The 24562-nt window shown below is 40.5% G+C and overlaps 1 protein-coding gene across 1 annotated transcript in view; it reads left to right on the top strand.

Annotated features, from left to right (window-relative positions):
• The window catches only part of TBX20 (T-box transcription factor 20), a 35100-nt gene that overhangs the window by 8571 nt on the left and 1967 nt on the right, over positions 1 to 24562 (top strand). The window contains exons 4-7 of the mRNA XM_064418110.1: positions 538 to 646; positions 6114 to 6272; positions 9671 to 9747; positions 20705 to 20814. Of these exons, the coding sequence (XP_064274180.1) occupies positions 538 to 646; positions 6114 to 6272; positions 9671 to 9747; positions 20705 to 20814 (455 nt within the window). The remainder of the gene's footprint in view (positions 1 to 537; positions 647 to 6113; positions 6273 to 9670; positions 9748 to 20704; positions 20815 to 24562) is intronic.

Raw genomic sequence — 24562 nt, 5'->3', positions numbered from 1 at the left:
TCACGGCTTAATGTTACATATAAAGAAAAATGCATTTTTATCTGCATTCCCCCATTATCTCTGTAATGACACCATGTTTTTTCTCTTGGAGTTGTAGTCATTGTTATTTTAAGTGCTTGTTAGTACAGCTGTGGGGAAAGACATGATCAATTTTTCATTTGGAAAAAGACACAACAGGGAATGTTAATGTCTCCATTTTAGATAGCAGGATAAAATAATAGTTGTGGTTAAGGAGCAGTCTAGCACTCAGACACAGGATTCTCAGTTATGTTGCAGTGAATTAAATAAGTCATCTGCTTTACTGTCCTTCATGAATAGCTTTATTTCAGGAATTCATTAATTTGGGGGAGATGGTGTCATGTTCTAGCAGCAGATTTTTATTACCCTCAGTTCTCAGGAAGTCTATGCCCATGAAACCACTGCATACCCCAAAATCAAAATGACATGTACATTTTGACTTCATACTGAGGTCCTGCCCACACTCAAGTACAGACGTGAGATTTTATTTTGAGCAGGCATTTTCCCTGTGTTTTTTAGGTTGTATGTGCACCCTGACTCCCCGTTCACAGGAGAGCAACTGCTGAAGCAGATGGTGTCCTTTGAAAAAGTCAAACTCACCAACAACGAGCTGGATCAGCATGGCCATGTGAGTAGATCTATGGGTGGGAAAGGGAAAAGAGATCACCAAGGAATTGCTTGCTTGTGCCACGGGGCTGAATGAGAGAGATACTGCCATGGGGAAAGGCTGCCATGGTCCCCATGGTACACCTCTTTTACCCAGCCCTTCACACCACAGGGGTGGAAGATGTTGTGTGAAGCTTGAATGTGTTTGGGTTAACATGTTTAAGGGTCCTTTTGTGTTCCTTTGTTGTTGAGGAATAAGCAACTTTCAAAGTCAGGATTTTCTGTAATATTTTGTAAGGTGGAGTCTGGATCAATGGTTCAAATCATGCTCCTACTTCCATTAGAGGCAAAACATCCATCAGGGACAAGTTCAGGGTGAAGTTGAACATAGGGTTAGAAGGAAGGCAGCTGAGCCTTTTGTTGTGCTTCTGCTTTCATTTTGCTGTGACTTGGCACCATGCTCTGCCACATGCCATGGCCAGCAAACCCACGTGCTTTTATATGTGTGCTTGGAAGCTCCCTACAGGTCACTTCAGGCCACCTGCTAGGGTTGGGTCTGTCAATAAGAGCTCTTTTACTTCCAGACTCATCGCAGCATGGGCTCAGAGTCAGAAGAAAATACTGACTGACACCAAAGCAGGGTCTATAGAATTGTAAAACATAAGTGTGCCTCAATTGCCCTTGAAATAACTGTGGGCTAACTGCAAGTCAAGGTGCCACAGGGTGGGCTTGGGCCTCTGAAAGAGACAGGTCCCAGCTCTGACTGGTGCCAGTCTGTTGTCCCAAGTCCTGAGGCTGGAGGATGGTGAATAGGATTCAGAGCTGCTTGCCATGGGTTCCTGCTGTGCTCCATCAGCGGGGACAACTCCTGTAGTTATCGGAGTGCCTAGTGGTAGGTGGTAAGAATAGGTATTGTCTGTCCTGCTCTCTCCCTAAAAGTGCCTGTGAAGTGCAGGAACGACTAGATAGTGCTTCCAAATTGCAAAGAAAGAGCTAAAATTGTTGCCTCTGGGCTTGGTGATTCTCTTAAAGAAGGCAGAAGGAGCAAGGGGATGGATTTGAAAGAATTGTTGACTGGGAACAGGGCAATTCAGTTTAGAAGAACGAGCATAAATGCAGTGTTAGTAAATGAGGTGTTGGGAAGAGAGAAATGATGTTGAATTCTAAAGCATGTGTAGGATAACTAATTCATTCAGCTGAACAATTGCTGAACACAATGTATCAGAAATCCCTTCCCTAGTGTGGAATTTATTGCCTGGACTGTGAGAGACAGTGGCCATTTGTCTCAGCTGTGTTCTGTGCAAATGTTTCTCATCCAAAAGTGAATTTTCACTCGTTTCAAGAACGGAGAATTGAACCACAGCCATGATCATTTAAAATACATCCTGGAAATAACAGCATCAAAAGTAGCTGAAACAAACAAATAAACAAAAGAAAGCCCAGATAGATGCCTTTGTGTTTTTCTTTTGTAGAGATCCATCTGTGAATATATTGTTCTTGAACCCAGTTCCCACTGTTGTTCCCTTCAGGACTTGTAGAGAATGGTTTTGCTTTTTTCCTCTCTTTTATTTCATAATCTGTAGAAGGGCAAAGCTGAAGATTTGTGGGCTCTATCACCGAGTGATGATAGAGCAGTATACGTGAGCACTTAAAAAGAAGCATTTTTCATCATAACAGGGGCCATGTGTGCCTCTAATAAAGGGCTTGCAGCAGTATATTGCAAGCTAGTTAGGAGAGCTGCAGTTCCCAGAAGCCCAGAGGAGTAGGAAGAAGAAGTGGGTCTGAGGAGCTGTCGGGAACAGAGACATGTGGCAGAGCAAGAAGATGTAATCGTCTCAAATACAGGCAGCAGGAGAAAATGATCTGTAGTGTTTGAGACGCAGCCTTCCCATTAATTTCCGGAGAAGCAGAGGTTGATCCCATTCTTTACACAAAGGCTCTGGACAGCCAACGACAATGGAAAGTTTTGTGTGCTCAGTTAAGGATAAGCCCTGAAGGCTTGATCCTGTGTTGAGATTTGAGTGTCAGGTGTTACCCCTTCACAGAGCACTCTCTTTTTAATGGGGCTTTATGTTCCAAATTAGGATGCCAGGTTTTATGTGCTGCCTTACTGAAGTTAGGCAAATGCCTTCATTGGATGATCAGTAGAATAAAGGAAGAAATCACTTCTCAGGAGCCTTTAAGGAGGGCTCGCTGTGCTATGCCTCATGGCATTTCCGAACTCCTGTGTATGAGGAGGAGAATTGAAACCTCCTGAAATCTCTTCCTTCAGTTTGAAAGAGCTAGTCTTCATTTTTTAATTAAGTTTGATAAGGCATGTTGGTTCCCGAGGAAATTTGGATGACCCAAAACATGCCTTTAAATACTAGTTACAGGTAGGGAAAATGGATCCAGCCTGATTCCAGTTTGTTCTAGTTGTTGCTTTCTTCGCCGTGCAGAAGACAGTTTTGGGTGTTAAGGTAATTGTGGTTTATTTGTAGGGTGGTTCCCTTCCTGAAAAGGAAGAAGTAGAGAAGAGAGGCATTTGTTTGTTCTAGCATATGTTTTCTCTTATTCCGAGACTTTTGGGATTGGCAAGCATTTCTGATTGAGTACCTTCAGCAGCATGTGTAACCCCAGAGTTATGCACATGTTCTCCTCAAGCCTCAGGCAGAAGTCTAATCTCTGTGTGCATGGCATACAGCTCACTGCATGGAAACACTTTCAGATATCTTTACCAGAGGAAGGAAATGGCTCCTATCTCTAGATTTTTATGGCCAAGCAAGTTATTGCCATTTTTCTGACTTTGAAATATTTATGAGTGTGACATTTTTTCTCCTGTTTTTTTAATGATACTTTTCGAACAGAGTGCTTTCTTTAGAACTTTTCATTGCCCTTCATTGGAGTGCCATCATTTCTGGTTTATGGTGAGGTGAGCCATGAGTGAATACATTATTGTAATAATATACTTGGCATTATTTTTGGCATTTACTCAAACACATGAATCTATGCAATAGCAAATTCAAAGCTGTGAACATGTTTAATAAATAACTGTGAAAACTGAAAAGGGGTTGTGGAATAGCCTCATGGAGTTATGCTCAAGTATTTTTAGTCAACCAGGCACAAGTTAGGAACCTTTGTGCTTTCAGAAAGAAAACTTTACATGGTAATGCTGTTATTTGGTGAATATGGAAGCGGCACTCACAGCACAGTTCCTGAATTCAAAACCACCTTGGAATTTTGCAGCTGGCATCCAGATTGCCTCCGGTGACTGGTCTGTAGCCAGTGGGACCCAGATGCCTACAAACCTGCCTGACCTTACAGCAATCAGGATCCTGTAAGGAGGTATCCTGGTCATCCCCCTGACTCAGGCTGTCAGCACAAGGTGGATGGGTGGCTGAGGGCCTGTGGCTGCCAGCAAGTGTGTGCAGGGGGGCTGCCATGAATATATGGGACATGCCAGCAGGATTGTCTCTGAGCTGGCACATGGGATTTTCTGATAGCTACACCATGCAGGAGGAGACTGCTTGGACTTTGAGGCCACTCTTGGAGTCTACTCTGTGAGGAACACCCTTTGGATCTCACTCCTTTGGGCTGTTTTTATATGGTCCTAATACAGATATTAAGGAGTGTCTTTGTGTGTCATCAGCAGCTTGTGTGGGGGTGGAGGTGGGGAACCACACATACAGACCCTCACATGAAGGAAATACTGACATTTTCCTTGGTCATGGATGTTTTGTGACCTCCTGGCTCTATTCAGTACTTGTTTTGTACGTGAATGACCAGACTTGGCTCTGGTGGGAATGAGAAATGTAGAGCACCACAGCAAGGGACGTTATCCTTGTGCACTCTATTTTATGTAAAACTTTCATAAGTGATTACATAGTCTTGTTTGAGAAATGCAGTTCCTTTATCACAATTTGCATTCAGAGAGGATTGAAAGGAAAGGGAGCTGCTCTCAACTTTTTCTTCCTTCTTCCCCACTGCTGCTCAGATGTAATGCCTTAGTGTGTATATCATGGCCACGAAAGGCAATGGAAAGCACCAAGGTCTGAGGGCCAACCCCTCAGTAAGCTCATCACCATCCACACACCCTGCTTTAAAATGCTTTTTCCATCTGCTTAGAGCACTCTGACTAACTAGGATGGTAAGAAAATGTTACAAAGAGAGGGAAAAGTGCTAAGGATGTGAAAGGCAAGGTCCATGGCCACTGTGTGTGTTCCTATATGAAATGGTGAAGTGCTTTGAAAAGGGACCTGAGCTGGTTAGAGCAAACAGGCAACACTTTCAGGATGATGGTTCACTGTCATTGCAATGTCTTTCTTGTTGCTCTGTGCCTCCCCACAAAGTCCCAGTGTGAGTCTTGGCAATATCTGGGCCCAAAGGAGCAGCAAAGAAAAACACTGATGGAAATTGTAGCCATGACAGAGCTGTCTCTAAGCTCTCCACTCCAATGCAACGTGCAACCTTTCTCATTGACTTAGCATGAAATACTGCACTGCTCCTGCTATGTTTCAGCTGAAGTTAACGCTTCCTGAGGAATGCACATTAGCTATTCCAGATGTACGGAGCTGACTGTAATGTCGTTATGGCCCCTACAAAATAGAACCACCCACACCATTGCCAATTTTGTCTTGTGACTGTGATTATATCCAAAACAAGGGCTGGTGTGAGCTGAGTTCTGTATTTAATTCTTATATTGTAATACTGTGGTTAGAGACCGCCAAACAGGCCTCCAGCCAGTGGTAACTAAAGCAAGGGGGACTTGCTTTGGCTTGGTTTGACTCCAGTGAACGTTGAAATTGGTTGGTTGGTACCTTAGGTTTAGAATTGTTTTGGGAGCTCGTAAACAATTATTAATGAGGATAGAATAGCAAAACCCAGTCATTTGGGGGTTCCGTGCTGGTTTCCCTCCTTGCTCTCATTTTTGGTAGTCTGCGGTGAAGAGCACCCCTGAAGGAGTTTGTTTTAAAGGTTTGCCACAGTGAGAGGCTACGTGGAGTTTTACTTTTGGTCAGATGGTTTGTGCTGCTGTTGGTAGGTTTTTGGATGGGTCTAATTTTTTCCGTATTTTTTTTTTTTTCTGAGGGATTTGTGACTGTTTTCGTTCCGCACATGCACATATCTGCAAGTGGAGGCTCTTGGCCATTAGCTTTCAGGAGTTACCTATTCACATCTGCCAACCAGGGCACACTCTGGCAGTGACTAATTCTGTATGTAAAACATCTCACCTGTAGGAACAAGTATTTATGCCTCAAGAAATGCATGCTCACCAGTGGCGTAGGAGTGAGAGGAGACTAGCTCCTGCTTTTCCACCTTCATTTCCAGGAACTGCCCAAAGGAGCTGGAGAATTTGCTCTGAAAACCAGCCCCTGGCTGGGTAGATTTCAGATGCTTCCCCTGTAGTGTTAATGAGATCTTTCCCTCCCCCCTCTCCCCGTGGTTTTATAGCCTTTAAGGGCCCTGTCAACCTTCCTCTCAGGACAGTGCTCTGTCATTCTTTCTTGTAGATAATTTTGAACTCCATGCACAAGTACCAGCCAAGGGTGCACATCATTAAGAAGAAGGATCACACAGCTTCTTTGCTAAATCTGAAATCAGAAGAGTTCAGAACATTCATCTTTCCAGAGACAGTTTTTACTGCTGTTACTGCCTACCAGAATCAATTGGTGAGTAGAATTGCTAATTTCCACAGATGTAACTGGATCCCACCCTGCTGAAAACTCTCTTCTGCCCAATCTAAACTAGGAAAATATCTTCCATAATCTAACTTGCCATGCCAATCTTATTCACATTCACGAGTAATTCCTGAAGATACAGTAGTAGCACAGACTTCAAAGAGCAGTAAGGATTATTCATGAGAGTGAAACTGGCAAGTAAGAGGCTTTCTTTTGTCTTCCCCTCTGTCTATACAAAGCTGCTTGCATATTAACATTTAGTCATTTTCTAATTATAGCTCATTAAAGAACTGTTCTTATTTGCAGTGATCTTTCATGCCACAAGCTATGAGTTGAGAGAGATTCTGGTTTGCACATGATGATTTCATGGGCTTAGAAAGTTGACTAATTAAGCTGTAAAGCTCAAACGTAGGGAAAATCACTCAGAGATATGCTGTTCAGAGGCTGCCCAGATTACATCCAGATGTTTGAATTTCAATTTGCATGCCAGTGAATAATGTATACAAAATGGAGGAGATCATAACAATGGATTGCTAATGAGTAATTTTAGGAAGTCTATAAACAATCAGAGAACAGAGGCTCTGCTTGATGGTGGATTGGGCTTTAAGTCAGTGGAAATATGTTGCTGCCTTCAGTGCGATTCAGAGCGTGCTTTAAGGACTTACTGACTATGGTTCTTCAAAAAAAACCACCTATTTTGCTCCTTAGTTCCTTCAAGTTCAGAAAAATATAGGCACTGCCCAAATATGTGGGCAGGCAAAATCAGAGAGTTAATGTACCTGCTGGATTATTTAAAGAAGCAGGCATTTCCTAATAGGAAGCAAAAGCAATTTTGAAATGCTATGAATAAACTGAAACTAATGCATAGGGTGCCAAAGAAGCTCTGAACGTAATATTAAGTCAGTCCTTACGACAGACCCCACATCCTGCTTTAAGGCTTTAATGTATTGATTTAGACTTAGATTTGTATCTGAATGCTGTAGAAAACATTCTCAGCACCTGGCAATCTCAAGAAAATAATGTTTGGACAGGCAGTTAGATTTTTCCACGTAACTTTCTTTAGAAACCAGCAAAATAGTAACAGGCACAAAACCAACTAAACCCAGAATTTATTTCTGTAGGATGGATTTTTGTCTACCGACGATATTTACACTAGAGATGTTTCTAAACTAAAAGCACATACATTGAGTCCTGGAAAATTTCTCAATGGAACATCTCCGGAACCCCTAGAGGTTGATGTTGTCTTTTTATTTATGACTAATGAAAATGGAGCCTTTTTTCATTTTTGCCATTTCTTTCAGAACTGTTTTAAGGAGGGATTGATTACATTTCTGGAGGTTATTAGATAAAAGCTAAATACATTACACTTTCAACAAACTATCTCATAATTTAAGATTTAAAGGGCATGCATTTATTTAAACAGTCAAACCACTGCCACAGAGTTGAATTGTAGGTCAGATTTCATTTTAAAATGCTTTCTAGCAGATGTTCTCTGATTGTTTGTGAGACAGTCTCTCAGGAAAAATATGGCCATAAATGATTGTGAGTCTCATCTGGCTTTGGTGGATACAAAAAGTTTCTTCTGTGATGTCATACCAAAACTTTAATATCAGGAAGATGGAAGTTTGATTGGTGAAAATATGCTCAAGAGATGAATAGACATCCTTATTGTTCTGTAGTGCAGTTGGCTTGGTGTGTCGGTGATCTCAGTCAATGGAACCAGTTAGAGCTTGTCTTTTTCAAGGTGGTTTTCAAAATGCTGCTGGAAAAATCTTCACTGGATGTGAGGCACTAACTTGCCACTCTGCAACATCACCATGAGCTGAGGGCTTATGGATGTCTTGGAAGTAGAATGAGCCTATAACTAATTTTCTGAGCTGTTTCAAGGTCCTTGTGACAAGGTTTCAAGGTTGTTTCCACCAGCTGTACATGAGTGATGAGACAGCCTCAAACTCTCCACCAGCCCTCAGGTCCATGGTGTTTGACCATTGACAGACCCTTAATTAAAAACTCAGAATTTCTTTTTGTCAGCATGTCCCTTCCTCTCCGTGTTTTCCTTGGAAGACCTCTTTCTCAGAATTAAAAGCTGGGTCCAGTTGTCCTCTTTGTTTTTTTACATTTTGTATAAATATATATTTGTCCTTTTAATCATTATTTTTTTAAATTTTTATTTTGGGGGAGAAGCCATTTGTTTGATAAGAGTGTTTCATTGTTTGAGGATTTGGAAAAGATCCCATTTCTTTTTTCCTGAGTCTTGAGGCCCAGTTATTAAAAATGAGGTTGTAGCCCCTTTGAAACAGTTTTTTTTTTGAGGGAAGTCAGGCTGTCAGAGGGAAGTCAAAACTCCTTAATATGAAATGTTGAGAGCTGTTGATTTTCATGGGCTTAAGCTAGAGCTGGTGGCATTCACTGCCATGCAGGATGGGTCCTGTGTTTTCTCTCATCAAGCTCTAACTCCCACTTACAATTTTATTTTTAGCTCTTGGAAGAAGTATGGCTGGAAAATCCAAATATTACAATGATGTGTCAGGTTTTATTCACCAAATCTAAGTTTGTTTGGTAGATAGAAAATTTCACAAGAACAATGGTGCATATTTTTCCTGGTCCTCAAAAAAAACATATTGAAAGCCACCACCATATGACTAAAAAGTTTCACCACAAAGGGGAGCTCAGATGTTTTGGGGCAGGAGGGGTTCCTGGTCAGTGGGATGCTCAGTCAAAATGGAAAGGCTGACTGAATGAGTGGGCAGGTTTATAGCTACCTTTGAAGAAGTTTTTATTCATGATCCATGGTTTTTCAAGACTGTGATAGTTTCAGTGGGGTTGCTCCTTCAATCCAAGTTCTGTCACTTTAAATCTGAGCACTCCCCACATTTTTCCTTCCCTTCCTCAGCCTCTTTTCATACAAAACCAGTTAAACTGCCCCTATGTGGTGGCTGGTAGGCCTGGCTGAGAAGATTTCCATCCCAGTAAAAAAAAAAAGGTGGTGGTGAAGTGAAGCCATGACATCAGGTCACTGGGGCTTGTGTTGGTTGATGTGCAGCTCCAGCAAGCAGGCTCAGCTGTTAGCAGGGTCATTTGTGCTGCTTGTGGGCAAGACAACCTGATTGATGCTGGTGAAGTATTTGGAAGCTGTAATGCTGTCTGTGGGTGGGTTCATTCTGCTCCAGGCAACAGGAAGGCTGAGTCCTTGGTCTTCCCACTGTCACATGTGCAGTGCTTCCTGGTGTGGCTCCTGAGCTCTGCGGTGTCCCAGGAGCAGCGCACACGCACGGGGCATGCGGATGGAAGGAGCAGCAAAGTCACTGGGGATGGATTGCTCAACACTTTGTACTGGCAGTGCCCCGACACTGTATTCGTGTAACGTTGCTCTTTTTTGTGTTCCCCAGATAACCAAGCTGAAAATTGACAGCAACCCTTTTGCTAAAGGATTCCGTGACTCTTCCAGACTCACTGATATCGAGAGGTAATGGGGACTTTCTGTTTACTTTCCATGCAGATAAGATAAAGAGAAGAGAGAGTTTGTAGGAAAAGCATCCTTTCAACTCCTGAGAACCTGTGCATTTTAATGTTATCTTGCTGCATATAGTAAGACTCCTCCACATCCTTTAAAAATACTTATAAACTGTATGAAGAAAGAGCTGTTTTGAGTTTTGACATCTGTTCCAGTTGAGCCAATATATTCCTCTTCCTCAGGGGCTTCTTGAAGGGGGAAGAGGGTCAGTTTTACAACTTCAGAATGAAAAGCTTTTTTCTTATCATGCCATTTAATCCTGTTGAGAGCTGTGAATTGGGTCAATGGGAAACAAGGGCAGTGGTCCTGTGAAAAACATCTTTACAGCTCCCCACTGCTCAACACTGTGGAAAAGAGAGAGGAGAGCTCCCAAAATTCACTTCAGCAGTCCCAGACACCAAATTGACAATTACTGTGATCAGGATGACTCCCATAACTCCCACTCTGACAACAAAGATGCCATTTTTGTTTCACCAAAGTTGTATCACAAGCTGCATCAGGGGAAAGCTTTATCTGGAAATTGTTTTGTGTGTGTACAGCTCATTACAAGCAACTGCTGCCATAGGGACAGAAGCATTAACCCACAGCTGAGTTAGGAAATAAACTTCAATCTCTTGGTAGCTTTCCAGCACATCACATTTTTATGGTATCGTGTCAAATAACTTGGCAAATGAAGCAAATTAAGCTGCTTGTGTCCTTTAAGCTGGAAGAGAACTCGATGGAGATGGATATAGCACATCCAATTTTTCCTATGAGCACACAATCATGAAAGAAAGTTTGGAGAGGCCAAAACCCTCCAGGCTCCTATGTGGAGATATCCAGATGTATCTGTGAATCATTTTTCACAGGTGCATGCAGGGGACAAGCTGCTCAGTGAAGTCATAGCCACAGAGCTAGAGAAAGTCTTCACAGCAGTTCAAAAGTACATCTATCTAAGCAGGCCCATGGATGGCAAGTAGTCGTATCCTTTACACCTTACTAGTGACTGGATCATAAGTGATCTGTTGAGTAAATGGGTAAAAGAACAGTAATTTGGGGAAAGAAAGCTCCTAGGCTGCAGTGCACATTTGCAAAGTAGTTGTAAATTGTTTCTTAAGTGGAAGCCTTAACTGAAAATGAAAACAAACAAGCAAAAGAGGCACATTTAATAAAATAGCATGGCCTGCTGTATTGAGAGAATACTGAGGTAAACAGCATCCAAAGTTCAGGTTAGTATGCAATAAATAGCCAAGGAAGGACCTGTCAGAAGAGGTTTCCTTGTTTTACAGACAAGAGACATCTAACAACACAGCTTTGCAAGGGCGGAAAGAGTCTGAACAGATAAGCTGGGAGAAAAACTTAGTTACCTCTGTGCAGATGAACAGACTATCGTGGTGCTGGATATGAAGGGAATTTTTCCAGAGGACATTTTATTATAACAGCACATGGCATGGAGTCAGAAATGCTGAGCATAAGCTGCAGTGCCCTTTTGTTTATTGATAAGTAAGAATAGAGCCTGAGACAGGCAGCCGAGCCCAGGCACAAATGTTGCCATGAAAGATAAGGCAGACAAATGTGAAGCCTGCAATGAATACAAGAAACTGAATGTAAAAAGTATTAAACTTGCATTAAAACTCTGGATTTGAGAGCCCAGGTTTGGGTCAGGTCTGATTTTCACTTAAATTAGAAAGTTTAGCCCTGATTACTATTACAATTATTATTTAAAAATTCAAAATCTGCTGCACCACACATCAAGTCATGAGATAATAAAAGTGTAACAGGCAAGTGGGCTGGTAAGAGAGTGTTTTAGAATTGCCTAAGTCATACAAATGGTGCAGAAATATCAAGGGGTTTATTTGGTTCTGCCATTAAAATACTCAGGCACATGAAGACATCATTCTCTAAGTGCCCACTGGTTCTATAGATTCCATCTTAGCACAAGAAAAATCACTTAAAGAAATTTGAAACAAAGCAAAGGAAATAGCAAAGTGAGATATGACAACAGGGAGAATTTCTTATTTGATGTCTACTGCAACATTAATTGCAAATAGGTGATTCTTGAATCGCACAGCATGACTCTTGCTCAGTCTAATTGGAAACTATCAGATCACTGCTGGAGAAAAATACTTATTTTCCAAGGAAAAGACTGTGAAGGCCAAAACACACTTGCACAGCTCTTGAAAACTGTCTAGTTCTCTAGAAGCTGTGAAAATACTTTTCCAGCCTGGTTCCTCAGCAGGCGTGCACTCAGCACGTGCGTGTGTAATCTACAGTGTGGTGTGGTGATCCTAATGGGCTCCCGTAAAGCATCCCATGATGTTGGGGCCAAGACAGCACTCATTTATCCTGAATTCTAGCTTTTCCAAATGACCTAAGTAGTGTGAAAGCACACAGAGCTTTGTATTTCATTTCCAAGTATTTAAGCCTGCTTTTTTCCTAAACAGCCTTTGGGGAGGGAAACAAATCAGATCAATTGATCTTTAGAGACCTAAAGAAATTAAATTAGTCTGGAGTCAGTTACTGCACTAAACCATCCAGTAATTGGATTGCTTCTTGTAACTGATTGAAAACAGCCTCTATCTGTAACAATATAGGGAGCTTTTCTTTATAGTAGATCTGAGAGAAAAACACATCTTTTTATGACATGATGACAGAAATTGCGCTTTTTTAACCTAATTGAATATGATTTTATAAATATGTGACTTTAACGATTTCAGGCTTCCCATTCTAGATTTATGATCCTTATGTAAGAAATTCAAGCTGCAAATGCCATTAGGATTAAATCTGTTGGAATTGTATGTGTTGGAGTTGAAATAATATATATAAAGGTAGTGAAATATGCACAGCAGTAGAGGAGGTAGGCAACAGCAATGCTTATGCAATGCCCTGTGTTTTCTTTTGTTCTTGTCTAAATACCATAGAATGGTTTCCTTGTACTCATAGCTATATGCAAGCCTTTTAACTGTAGAAAAAAATCTTTGGTGAGTTTGGTATATACTGAACTTTTTGTAGCATGCAAGGTTCAATCAACCCTTTCCCTACTTTACTTGTGGTAATCTATTTATAGCAATGGGGCAGACTTTATCTGGGGCTACTGGGATTTAGATAAGTTTCTGACTCACCTTTTGATCTTTTTACATGGTATTTACATCTCTTCTACTATAAAATGGCTCCCACTGTGGTAGTGGATGAAAAAATTGAACATTTAGCAGCAATTACCAGAATGTGGAGCTTAGCACACTGTGGTGTTGACTATGGGATGCCAAATTAAGTAGTGAGGCATTTCTGCTGAAGAAAAAGCTGCCACAGGCATAAGGATGCAAAGGCAGAGCCCAACAGATGAATTTTTTTCATCTTGAGTCTGAATTTATCTTTTGAGCTGTTGTGAAAAATTAGCCTGTTAAAAATAAATAGATAAAACCATCATAATTACATACCATTCAAAAATCCAGTGAAAAAGGTGATAATTTCAAGAGCAGGAGCCAAGTATGTGATAGGTAAGCTCAGGGTGAGGATTTTTAATATTTAAGGAGAGAGTTAAATGAGTATACCCATCTGCACAAGTCCAATAATGCTTCTGGGGTACTTCAAGAGGAAATTTGGAAAAGTATGGTTGCACACCCAAGTAATTTTTAGGCAGAGAAGGGAAGGAAGGGGGGATGGGGAAGTTAGAGAGCAGCATCCCAACTGGATTTGCATGGTAATAAAATTCCAGATTTTTCCCTGAGGAGCTTCATCTCTGAGATGTGGAAATACATCACGCTGGCTTACAAGGCTGTAAGCAAAGTTCATGCTAATGCCTGGATAGGGGCGCTTCCCTGCTGAAGGATCAGTCAAAGCTCAGTGATGGGCTGAGCACAGCCATCCTCTCTCCCAGCCCTTCCCTGCTCATCCCACTGAGCTGCCTTCTTTTCCATTCCTGTTGCCTACTGCTGGTCTAGAACTTCCCAGACTCTTGAAAGGCCTCTACCAACAGCCAGAAACACATACAGGCTCTCTGACCTACCCCCACATCCATGGTTAAGTAGGGCTTTGTCATCGTTCTCCAATAAGTCAAACTGCCAGCTGATCCTTTATTCTCAGCCAGCTGTCAGTCTGTGAATGTCAGTGACCAGCCATGAGATATCATCTCTGATGTTTAGGTTCAGAGAAGAAAAGAAGTCCTGAATTTAGGGAGAAATACCGAGGATTCTGGCATCTAAACACCTGGTATCTAGTGCCAGTATTCCAGATGTTGCTGAGGTTTCTCCAGCCTTCAGCTGCTGCTCCAGATGGGTGGATGGATTGTCTGTATTTTCTGCATCATCCCTTCCAGAACACTGCAGGTGGCTTGGATGCCTTAGCAAATCTTGAAAACACTACCTGCCTATGTTTAAACACCTGAATTAGTCCCTTCAAATCTGGTTCATCTGACTCTGCTTGTCATTAGCCAGGCAACTGTTCCTTTTCATCCAGCCCCCCCCCCCCCCCCGTGCCACTTAAATCCTCTTTAGCTCCCTTAAATTTTTAAGCACTCATACTCTGGCTCATTTTCCACTCAGGTTTTCTGTTATCTATCTTCTTACTTGTGCAAAATGGTATAAAAATATTATTCTAATTGTTTCCACTCACCTCATGCAGATGTAGCGTGGGCATAACAGGTGGGGATGATGTCAAATTAGACCTATGGTTTCCACTCCAGAGAAAGTTTTCCAGGGACTTCCCCCTACAATTTCACAGGATATCTCTGTAGTCACCTCTCATCATCTGGTTACAGTCAGAAAGAAATGGTTACTCCCCTGGATGAAGTGAGGCTCAATGGGGCTGGCTATGTAAGATAGTTTTCTCATTTTTATTTGCAATTGAGAGAAGTGGTGTGAGTGTGTTGATAACTTCATGACCCTCCTTCATAAATGTCATTACTTTTCCCATGCCATGGCTTCAGCTAGGCTTTGTCACATCCATGCATATTACAGCTCATCAACAATTTTTACTGAGAGGGTGACAGTAAACATCATTGCGGAGGAACACTTGTTATTCTACAGTCATCAAACCCTACATTTTTCCTAATTTAAGACTCATTTCCCTTCCTTCTTGTATAAATTCTTGCAGTAATGCATCCATCCAACACTTGCCCAGCAGTTTGGACTCTGTGTGAAAGTGATTAGTTTTTGATTAACTCGGGATTAGTTTTTGGGCCAGGTCACAAGAGCTACTGTAGCCTGTAGGCCTTGTTTTGTCCCTGGTTGGTTCAGTTCTAACCTAAGCAGTGGAACAGAACTACTTTGTTGTGTTTGCTCAAGGATTTGGTCCATACCATGGACCATCCACAACCTGAACTATGTTTCTGTGGTCACAGCCTCTATCTACCAGTAGGAGCAAGTATATGTAGAAAATTGATACATCTATATGTATGTGCATATGTAAAGTAGCAAATAAAAGCCACAGGAACATAAAGGCTGAGTGATATCTCAACAGTAGTTCTGACAGCATAAGTTCTTCACTCATAGATGCTGTACAGAAATCTATTGGCTCTATGTCATTTTGGTTTTTCAGGAGGTGAGTGGTTTTTCTTGTTTTTTTTGGGGGGTGGGTATTCATTGGTTAGGTTATTTTGTTGTTTTTGGGTTGTTTTTTTTTTTAGAGGCTTGTTTTTAGCACTTGTGTCTTGGACAAATTAGTCATCTTTTCCCTTAAAAAAGTCCTACTACAGTGTGACTTCCGACAAGTTTATTTTTGTGCCTTCTCAGCCCATTTATTCCATCTGTCTTCACCTCACCTCACTTCTGACATCTTCTGTTATCTGGGCTTTCTTCCAAACATACTAACTGGCAGCTACAAAAAAAAAGGAAACCTTTGAAATGCAGAACTAAAGAAGTCATTCAGGCTGCAAACTGATAATTCATACACTTTATATCCTGTTCTGTTCTGTATTTTCCTTTTTGTTGGAATGGTCAAGCAAAACACGATTGTTAGTTTTACTATTTTATTATTTTTCCTTCTTTTTTAAATTGACATTGCCTTTCCTTGCAAAGAACAAGGAAAAAAAAGTAGAAAAAAGCAAATCCCATGACAGCAGGAACAGGGAGCAGATTCTGGGAATAGCCTTACCTTTCTGCATATCTAGCCCTTGGATAGCAAGGGGTAAAAAAACCCCAGTTAATAATAAGAGGCTTCTTAGCTCTGCTCTAATTTTTTACCTCTTGTAGCCATTCCTGAAACAGTAACTTGTGCAGAAGACATAAATTCAGAGTGCCTGGCTCAGCCACTTGCTCTTTCTCACCACAGTTTGACTTTAGCATGTTGTCTTCAAAGAAGCTTGATCCTGGCTTCCACTGCAAGGGATAGCTGCCCCTTACATCAAACTTCACCCTCTTTGTAGCCATGGTATAGATCTGAGATAGATAGCGATGTCCTGGTTCCAGCAAGCTACTCCTGAATCAGCTTTCTTGTCACCTTCACCAACCCTAAATATCTTGTCCTAAGGATTTTTGTCCTAAAGGGAGAAGGTAGGTTTCCCATCTCCTTTCTGCCAAATTCAGAATCAGGGCCGTGGTGATCACGACGCTGCTGTGCATGCACAGCTGAAGTAGAGAAACAGCAAAAGGAGCAGAAAAAATTACATCAGAGATGCCTGCTCCCACCTACAAAGAAGCCCTGTTCCTTCACCTTGATTAAAGATCCTGTTTAGGGTAATCTGGGACTTCATAATCTCCTGAGAGAATGTCTGTAATCTGGGTTGACAGCAAAAGAAAGTGAGCACCCTCATACAGAGCCTCAGCTACTTACCAAGCCAACTCTGTTCTCTGCCCTCTCCTAGCTCAAATCCATGGCAAATCTTGGGTTTGGTCTGTAAAGTGTTAGTGAATCATTTGTCAGTAACATCAGGATTTTCACATCTTATAGTCCTTCGAGGCCACTCTGTACATACAGGGCACTGTTAGCTAAACAAGGCCAAAGACTCAGCTTGGAACTCTATGACATAAAGCATCCCTAGCCAGAAGTTTCATTTTTGGAATCGCTTGCCAGCAGAGGCAAGAGTGAAATGTTTAATCAAGAGGTTAGAAGCTGCAGAATAGCAAATATTTCCTGTTCACCCTAAACCCTTTATAATTGATGAATTCTTTCGGCCTTTCACATACTTTGATTCCAGGTTCAAATTTTGCTGTTTTATTTCTTGGACTAAGAAGACAAGTGCTTCATTCATAATAAGGTTTATTGACAGGACTAAAAGTGTGCTTCTGTCGGAATGCAGATTATTGGGATCAGCCTGAGTTCTTTTTCCTGTTATCTCTCTTCACATTTGTCCTTCCTCACATCTTCCCTGTGGTGTGCTTGCCAATACGAGCTTAGTTTTTCCCTTTTCATTTGGCACATGGATCCTTTTTCTCAGTCCCTAACTTGCTTTTCTCCAGCCTGTCATCTCCTACTAATTATCCAGTTTTACACATTGCATAACTTAATCATAGTAATATATTGTTTGTATGTGCATGCTTTTCCCCTCCTGTGGGTATTTCCAAGATATGTGAGTTGAAGAACAGCATGGAAGATGGAACTTGTTGGTAGACCACACAAAAACATTTGACAGAAAGAAGACATCTTTCCTTTATTCAGTTGGCAGCTTGTGATTTCTCTCAGAACAAGGTTTAATGCTAATTTATTGCTAATAAAGAAACTGTGGAGTTCTTACACAATTAAAAGGTAAAAATTGTTAGGTCCCAGTATTAGATAACAAGTCTCTGATCTCAAACAAAGAAACAGGACAGAAGTTGAGTATTGAGTTACTGGACGTCACTTTGTTCTTCAGACAACATGTTTACTGTGGAACAGTGCTGAAAAATAAGAAAAGACATCTTTTAAAAAACCTCCACCATATTCTTCACTTGCCATTTTTGAAATTAAGCATGGAATCATAAAGTGGCAAACATTAATTTATTATTCAGTAATTTACAAAATTATTTCCATAAATAATTGGAACCACATTGAAAATTGCATGCATAACTAGAAAGCCAGAGGTAATAATGTATTTCCCTTTTAGTAGTGTTAGTGTAATATTTTGGGACTTGAAATAAAATTATTTTATTAATCCACTCTCCAGAGCACCATATTTGGTATAACCTAAAGGGTTCATACTTCCATAAGGAGAATTTTCAGAAAGATTTTGATGTTTATGTCCTTTTGTACCCAGTGGAAACAAGGATATAAGAAGGAATCTGTGTTCCAGATTTCCAGCTCTGCTGCTGCATTTTGAACTAGATTTCACAGACACTTAAGTCTTGTTGTTAAAGTTTCGCTTCTTCCTACGTATCTGTGTTGGAGTCAAGTCCTAAGGCACGTCTGTCTATAAAGGGGTGGAGTAGGTTAGTCTCCTCTTTCCAGCCTGTGTGGGAAAATCCAAATGTTTTTATAGGTTAAATGAATTGCAACTGCTGTCTTCTCTATCCAGACTCCAAGTGGTGTTCTCCGAGGATGGAATATTGCAGTATGGTGCAGAGGCCACCACGCCCTTTTCCTTTGAAACACAAGGGGAAGGAAAGACTTCTGCTCTTGTTTTTCTAAGTAGAAGAAACAGTGCTTGGAGGATAACTCAGAGATATGCTTTTGAGTGGAGAAAATACATCACTTTTTTTTTTTTTCTGTTTCCTTTTGCACACTTAGGTGAGCTCAGCCTTTTGCATTTTGTAGGTCTGTTTGGAGGTTTATATGCAGTATGTGTTGTATGTGGAAAGGAGAGGAGCCACCTGGAGACTGTGGGGGCAGGTGCCTAAATTCTGGTGTGAATCTCAATGCTTTGCACTCACAATGAGAGTCACAGCCTCAACCTCTAAAATGAAAATTCAGTAGGTGTTTTGTGATTATAGCATAACCAACCAACGTGGTTAGTCAAGATAAGCTCATACAGTTTAGAATATTAAATCTCAGCTGCACAAAAGGAACTGTTTCTGTGAGATTAGTTGCTTTCCCTGATCCAAGTTTCCACATTCCCTCTGCCATAAAAACCTTTGCCTCTTGTGCCGATGAACGAGATTAATCTTCCAAAACCTTTTGAATACTATCTGTTACACTACATCATAAAATAAATAAATAAACCTACCACATAGTTCCCTGGTTTCAAACTTTGCAGATTCAGGGTTCACTAAGAAGTCATCTCTCTTTTTCCTTTAAAAGAAGACAACCATATAGAATAATAGAGTTCTCTGTCTAGCATACAAACCCATCTGGAAAGAATTTAGTCTGCAATAATTGTGGGCATTTGATTTAGCTTTAAATCCCTGTAGGTAATTCAAATGTAAATTTATTGGGGTGAGTTTATCCCCAAGCCACCATTGGATCCAATGCTTTAGAGGTGAAATTGGCCCACTGTGATAAAACTACAGGCTGCATTGTTTCTGTTGCATCAGGATATTACTACATGCTGTAATATCTGCTGTTATAAGCAGAACCTTACTGGAAATAAAGTCAATAGAGACAATACAGACAATCACCTGTATTAAATTTATTTTTCAGACCTTGATAGACTAGTAATTCTTGGATTATGAACATGTTTATATATCAGTATCTAAATCACTCAGACAACACCAGTCTAATTTGTTATTCTGTTATGCTGTACTTATATGAAATAGTCCTTTTAGTCAAGTAAAATTCTCTGCATTTCACATTCTGCTTCAGAAGAAAGTCTAATGTTTCAAGAGGCATTCAGCACATAATGTAAACAATGCCATCTGTCTTTTTCTTTGGAAAATCTTCTTCAAGATAGCCCTGATATGCCTACTGTTTTCAATCACTTAAAAGGCAGTAATCCAATTATATCATCCTCTATGTAGGAACTGCCATTGCTTTCAGTCCACTTCCAATCCTGACACAAGTAAATCACTTTGATAAGATCCTCTCTTTATTTATTTTTTTCTGAGGAGACTAGCATAAGTAATGATGCCAGTGATAGACCAAGGACAAAATGACCATAATGGACTTTCTGTAGGAAAGGAAAACATGTGCCACTGTGATTTATCATGTTACTTGAAAAATATTTTTCCTTGGAATTTCTGGAACAGGCTCACTGTCTAAGCAAAGGGTGTTAGCAAGTATGAATGGACAAATGGTAAATTCAGACAAAACATTCATCAAGTAGCAGATTTAAACAACTATTGCTACTTAGATTTCTTAAACAGGAACAGAACGTCAAAGCCATTTTGGAATTGTGCCTAGGTCATTTTCATCTTTGGTATAATGCCACCTACTTACATGGAAATGCGCTTGGAATGTGTAAAGTTGGATCTTCCTTACCAACTACTAAGGCTTATCATTCAGATATGCCTTCCTTCTATTTAAAAATGGTTTGGGTGACTTCAGTGATTTGTGCTACCAGCGAGGCAGAGGCCTGGCAGACACGTCTGACCTCCCAGAATAGATGTGGCACGAGATCAGTAGTATCTGCAGACTTCCTGCTACAAACTGCCCTCCACTCTGATGCTGAGAGAGCAGAGTCAGAGCTGAGTTGTCTCTGGACACACCTATCTTTGCCCCCGCAAAAAGGGAAAAGCAGCAAATGAGGTGGTCATGTGCACTGCAAAAGCTTGTTTGAAAGGAGCTGGACCACAGGTGTCTCTTTGAACCCAGACTCATCACTCAGCACAAATAACTGCAGAGTTTGCATTTTCAAATTTATGAAGAGTTCTGGTCTGATATTCACTGTCTGAGACCACATCCAGGATGCACAGTAGGAAGTTCACTCTGCTGAAGAAGCTGGTAAGTGGTGATCCGCAATATTAAAAAATGCAGGCCAAATCTGGCATTTCCAATGTCATGCTATGAGGTAAGTCTTTTGTTAAGTAAGTTTGGAGAGCCTGTGTGAGAAAGCTGTGATCTGGACAGGAAAAGGCCTGTACTTGCCTTAACAAAATAGGATGCTGTTTAGGATGGTATTGATATATTAGGTTCTTTCTTTTTACAGAGAAAGCGTGGAGAGCCTTATCCAAAAGCATTCCTATGCTCGATCCCCCATCCGGACCTATGGAGGAGAAGATGATCTTGGAGATGACAGCCAGGCAACACAAAGTAGAGGTAGGAAAACGTGCTCATGATGCAAACTGTGGTGACTCAGTTATTACTGAGAAAAGCAGGACCACAGGCAGTACCATAGTACTCTACAGCATTTCTCTGGTGTGTCTCTATGCCATGAAGTCATACAATGAAGAAGAATACTTGTTATCTTTTGGCTCTTTGGGACATCTGATATGCCCACAGCACTGGCATGGTTCAATTCAGGAGGCAGTTTTAGAGATGATCATATAATCTTTGCCATCAGGAGACAATTAGTTCTGCTTCCTCTTCAAGATGTCTGCAAACCAGGAAACTTCATTACTGTGGTACTGAGAACAAGTTAACACTCCCCATCTCTTGGCAGGACTTACTAGCTGGGCTCCACACCACTTGTGTAGATGTGCCACTTGCTGTCCTTCCAGCCTTCTGTGAACAGAGGACAGTTCTAACCATCTTCAACCAGCCTGTGGTTAACCCGCTTTTCTTCCTCAGGAAGAAAATTTGGTAGTTCCCTTAAAAAAATGATGTTTGTTATCTTTTAGTTTCTTAAAGGTGTTGTTACTGCTGAAGCAATTACCCCTAAATGCTTTACCAAACAATTTGTCCGTGTTAGCAGTAGAAAAACTAGTAACAAGACAGACTTGATCTTCACGGGGATACTTACTGGAGAAATTGCATCTGTCATAATTAACCACTGGAAATAGATCTTAAACCCTTCCTGTAGGATTGCTGACTAGCATAAACTTGTGTTGCATTATAGTTTGCATTGTTGACTTTGTGACCTGCCTGATATGCCACAGCCACTTGAGGTAAAGCAGTTCTATCTGTCTTCCGACTGGCAGTGCCCTTGTCTTGTCCTCTAACTTCATACAGCGCTGCTAAGATAACAGCATTCTTTCTGGTCATGAGCTCTTTGGACTTGTGCAGGGAAAACACACTTATTTTTAACCATGTGTTGCTCTTCAGCAAAATGTGATTAGGTGGGCTTGTTTTTACACATCTATTCTAAGAGCAGGTCATCAGATTATGGAGTTTCTGAAGCAACTTCACCTGCTCTGATGCCATCCTTTCACACAGTTCTGGGGAATTACCTTGCTTCATGTCAACTTAGATCCTCGGCCAGCTATTGCTGAAGACAGCATTAAATTTTCCATTGCTGGAAGTGCTCAGAGCAAAGCACCTTCTCTTCAAGATTAAATTTCTCCCTAGTATGATGTCCTCCCTTGGGAGTGACAAAATGAACCAGGTGAACCTCAGTATGACAGCTGGCCATTAAATCTCTTCAGAAGAGAGTCTTTAGAAAGGTGTCATGGGGGGGATATACTACTTTATTACAATTAATTTTATGTGAAATAAAAGGGTACAGTTCTGCATTTGCTCGCAATATGGCAAATGAGTAAGTGAGGAAAATTGTGAATCATGGCAAAGAACTTTTTTCTAATCTGGGAGCCATATGCTACATGGGATGTGAGTGTTCTGGGCAACCAGAGACATGCACAGAAGGTAAATCATACTGCTCTTACCAATGAGTAACTGGTACTGCCTTTCCTCTCTCTTTAGGTCTAGTGTCCTTAAATAAGGAAAACTCCTCAAAGGTACAAGGAGAGAAACAATGTTCTTAATGAAATTCCATAGTTATTTTAATTTCTGCCAATGAATTTTAAAATTACCTTGCATGCAAAACTGATGGATGTTCCCCCACAAAAATAAGAGTTGAGAGCCAAATACATATGCATTGCTGGGTGGTGTGTGCTATAAGCTCTTTGAGACTTGATTGCCTCAGAAGTTCTAATTCCCTTGGTGGTGGAAAAAGTGGTATTTGGAGCACTAACCTGCAATTGGAGACCAAATCAGTTGGAGCAGGAAAGGATGCTTGAGGAAGTTCCTTGTGAAAATCATTGGATAGTTAGTGTTGGAAGGGACTGTTAAAGGTCATGTAGTGCAAACCCCTTTCAGTGAGCAGGGAGGGACATCTTCAACCAGATCAGGATGCTTAGAGCCCCATCCAACCTGACCTTGCATATTTCCTGGGATGAGACATCCGGCCCCTCTCTGGGCAACCTGTGTTTCACCAACTGGTGTTTCACCACCCTCACAGTAAAAAAAAAATATCTCCTATATCTAGTCTAAATCTATCCACTTTTAGTTTAAAGCCCATACTTGTGACAGATCATGGTAAAAATTTTTTTCCCAGCTTTCTCATAGGCCCGCTTTAAGCACTGACAGGCTGCAGTTCGGTGTCCCAAAAGTCTGCTCTTCTCAAGCCTCCACAAACCCAATTCTCTAAGCCTTTCCTTATAGGAGAAGTGTTCCAGCCCTACAATAATTTCACAGTCATTCATGAGAAAGAATCACGTATCTTATTCTGCATAAAACAAAGAAATAAATAGCAGTGATAGACTTGGTAATTACCTCAGCACCCTCCCAGAGCATTATCTGCTCAGCAAATTTCAGCCATCTAAAGATGGAAGCAGCTAACCTACAGTACAAGATGTCTAATTCCAAAGGAACTAACAAATAGGAAATATATAAATTCAATGGAAACTCTTTAATGCATAATTTCTCTGTGCCTACATCCACACACATCCACAGGATTCATAGTAGCCACCTGGAACAGAACCAAATGAAACCTTCTGGGCAAATCCAGATTTGCACCCTGTTTTCCCTGTAGTGCAGTGATGCTCAAATACCCTCTGATTTGTCAAGGGTTTTGCTGTGGTCTGTGAGTAATTCTTGGAGTTTGGCTCTGGATTCTAATTTCCCAGCAGTTAGGATTTGGTTCAGCGGTAGGACCAGGATCTGATTCAAGTTTATCTCTACTGCTAAATTGGCACAATTTATTTTTCCTGTTACCGGGCTGTTTTACTTGTTTCATTAAGCAGAGGAAAAATAATTCATTGTTTGAGAATATACCCCATAAGAAATTATGATGTTTTTTTTTTAAAAACCCCAACAATATACACTTTTAATTTCTGTTGTTTTTTGCTTATAGTTTTGGTTTGAGTATGTGGCTATGATTGGTTACTTTACTTAATTCTAATAAGTTTTCCTTGATGGATAGAAGTCTTCATATGTTTTCATTCTACAGTTTGGATGAACCTCCCTTCTTGAATTAGATTTATGAAACTAGCACCTGTTACAAATTTTTTTGTCTCAGAATGTTTTATAATACTGAATTGAAATAATATTTTGTCAAATACTCTTTCCAACAAATTTATTTTCTAAATTTCTTATAAATTCTAAAGAAAGCTGGTCAAGTAAGAAAATACATAAGAGACAAGAGTTAAATTATTATTTAAAGGGGAATACAATGAGTTTATTTATAGCATTTAGTTGTATTCTCCATTTCTAGAAATCAGACATATGATGATGGCCAGATGCATCTAGGAACTAGAGAGATGAAGGACAACAGTCATCAAATTATTAGAAAATGACCATGTGTAATTATCCAAACAAATTATTGTTTCCCCAAAATTTTACTGTCAACATAAGTAATTAGTTCTAATTTTAAGAAACCATTTTTCTTTTTTTTTTTTTTAATGATTCTTCAATTATCAGGAAACAAAGTATTTTAAAGAGTTGGAAGATTTGTGGAAATTACTTTCAGAGCAAATTCTGCACCTCTTACTATGAATTAGCACTGATATTGTTTATTAGATTACTGTACACAGTTGGAAAAACAACAAATACTTTAACATTTATGTTTTTAGGATTTTTTGCTTATATTATGGGAAGAATCAGGTTGACTGGAAAGATGTAGTGTTGACAG

Source organism: Passer domesticus, chromosome 1, assembly GCF_036417665.1.
Source record: "Passer domesticus isolate bPasDom1 chromosome 1, bPasDom1.hap1, whole genome shotgun sequence".
Classification (NCBI taxonomy): Eukaryota; Metazoa; Chordata; class Aves; order Passeriformes; family Passeridae; genus Passer; species Passer domesticus.
Note: the sequence above shows the minus strand (reverse complement) of the source record. Positions and strands in the feature narration are given on the sequence as shown.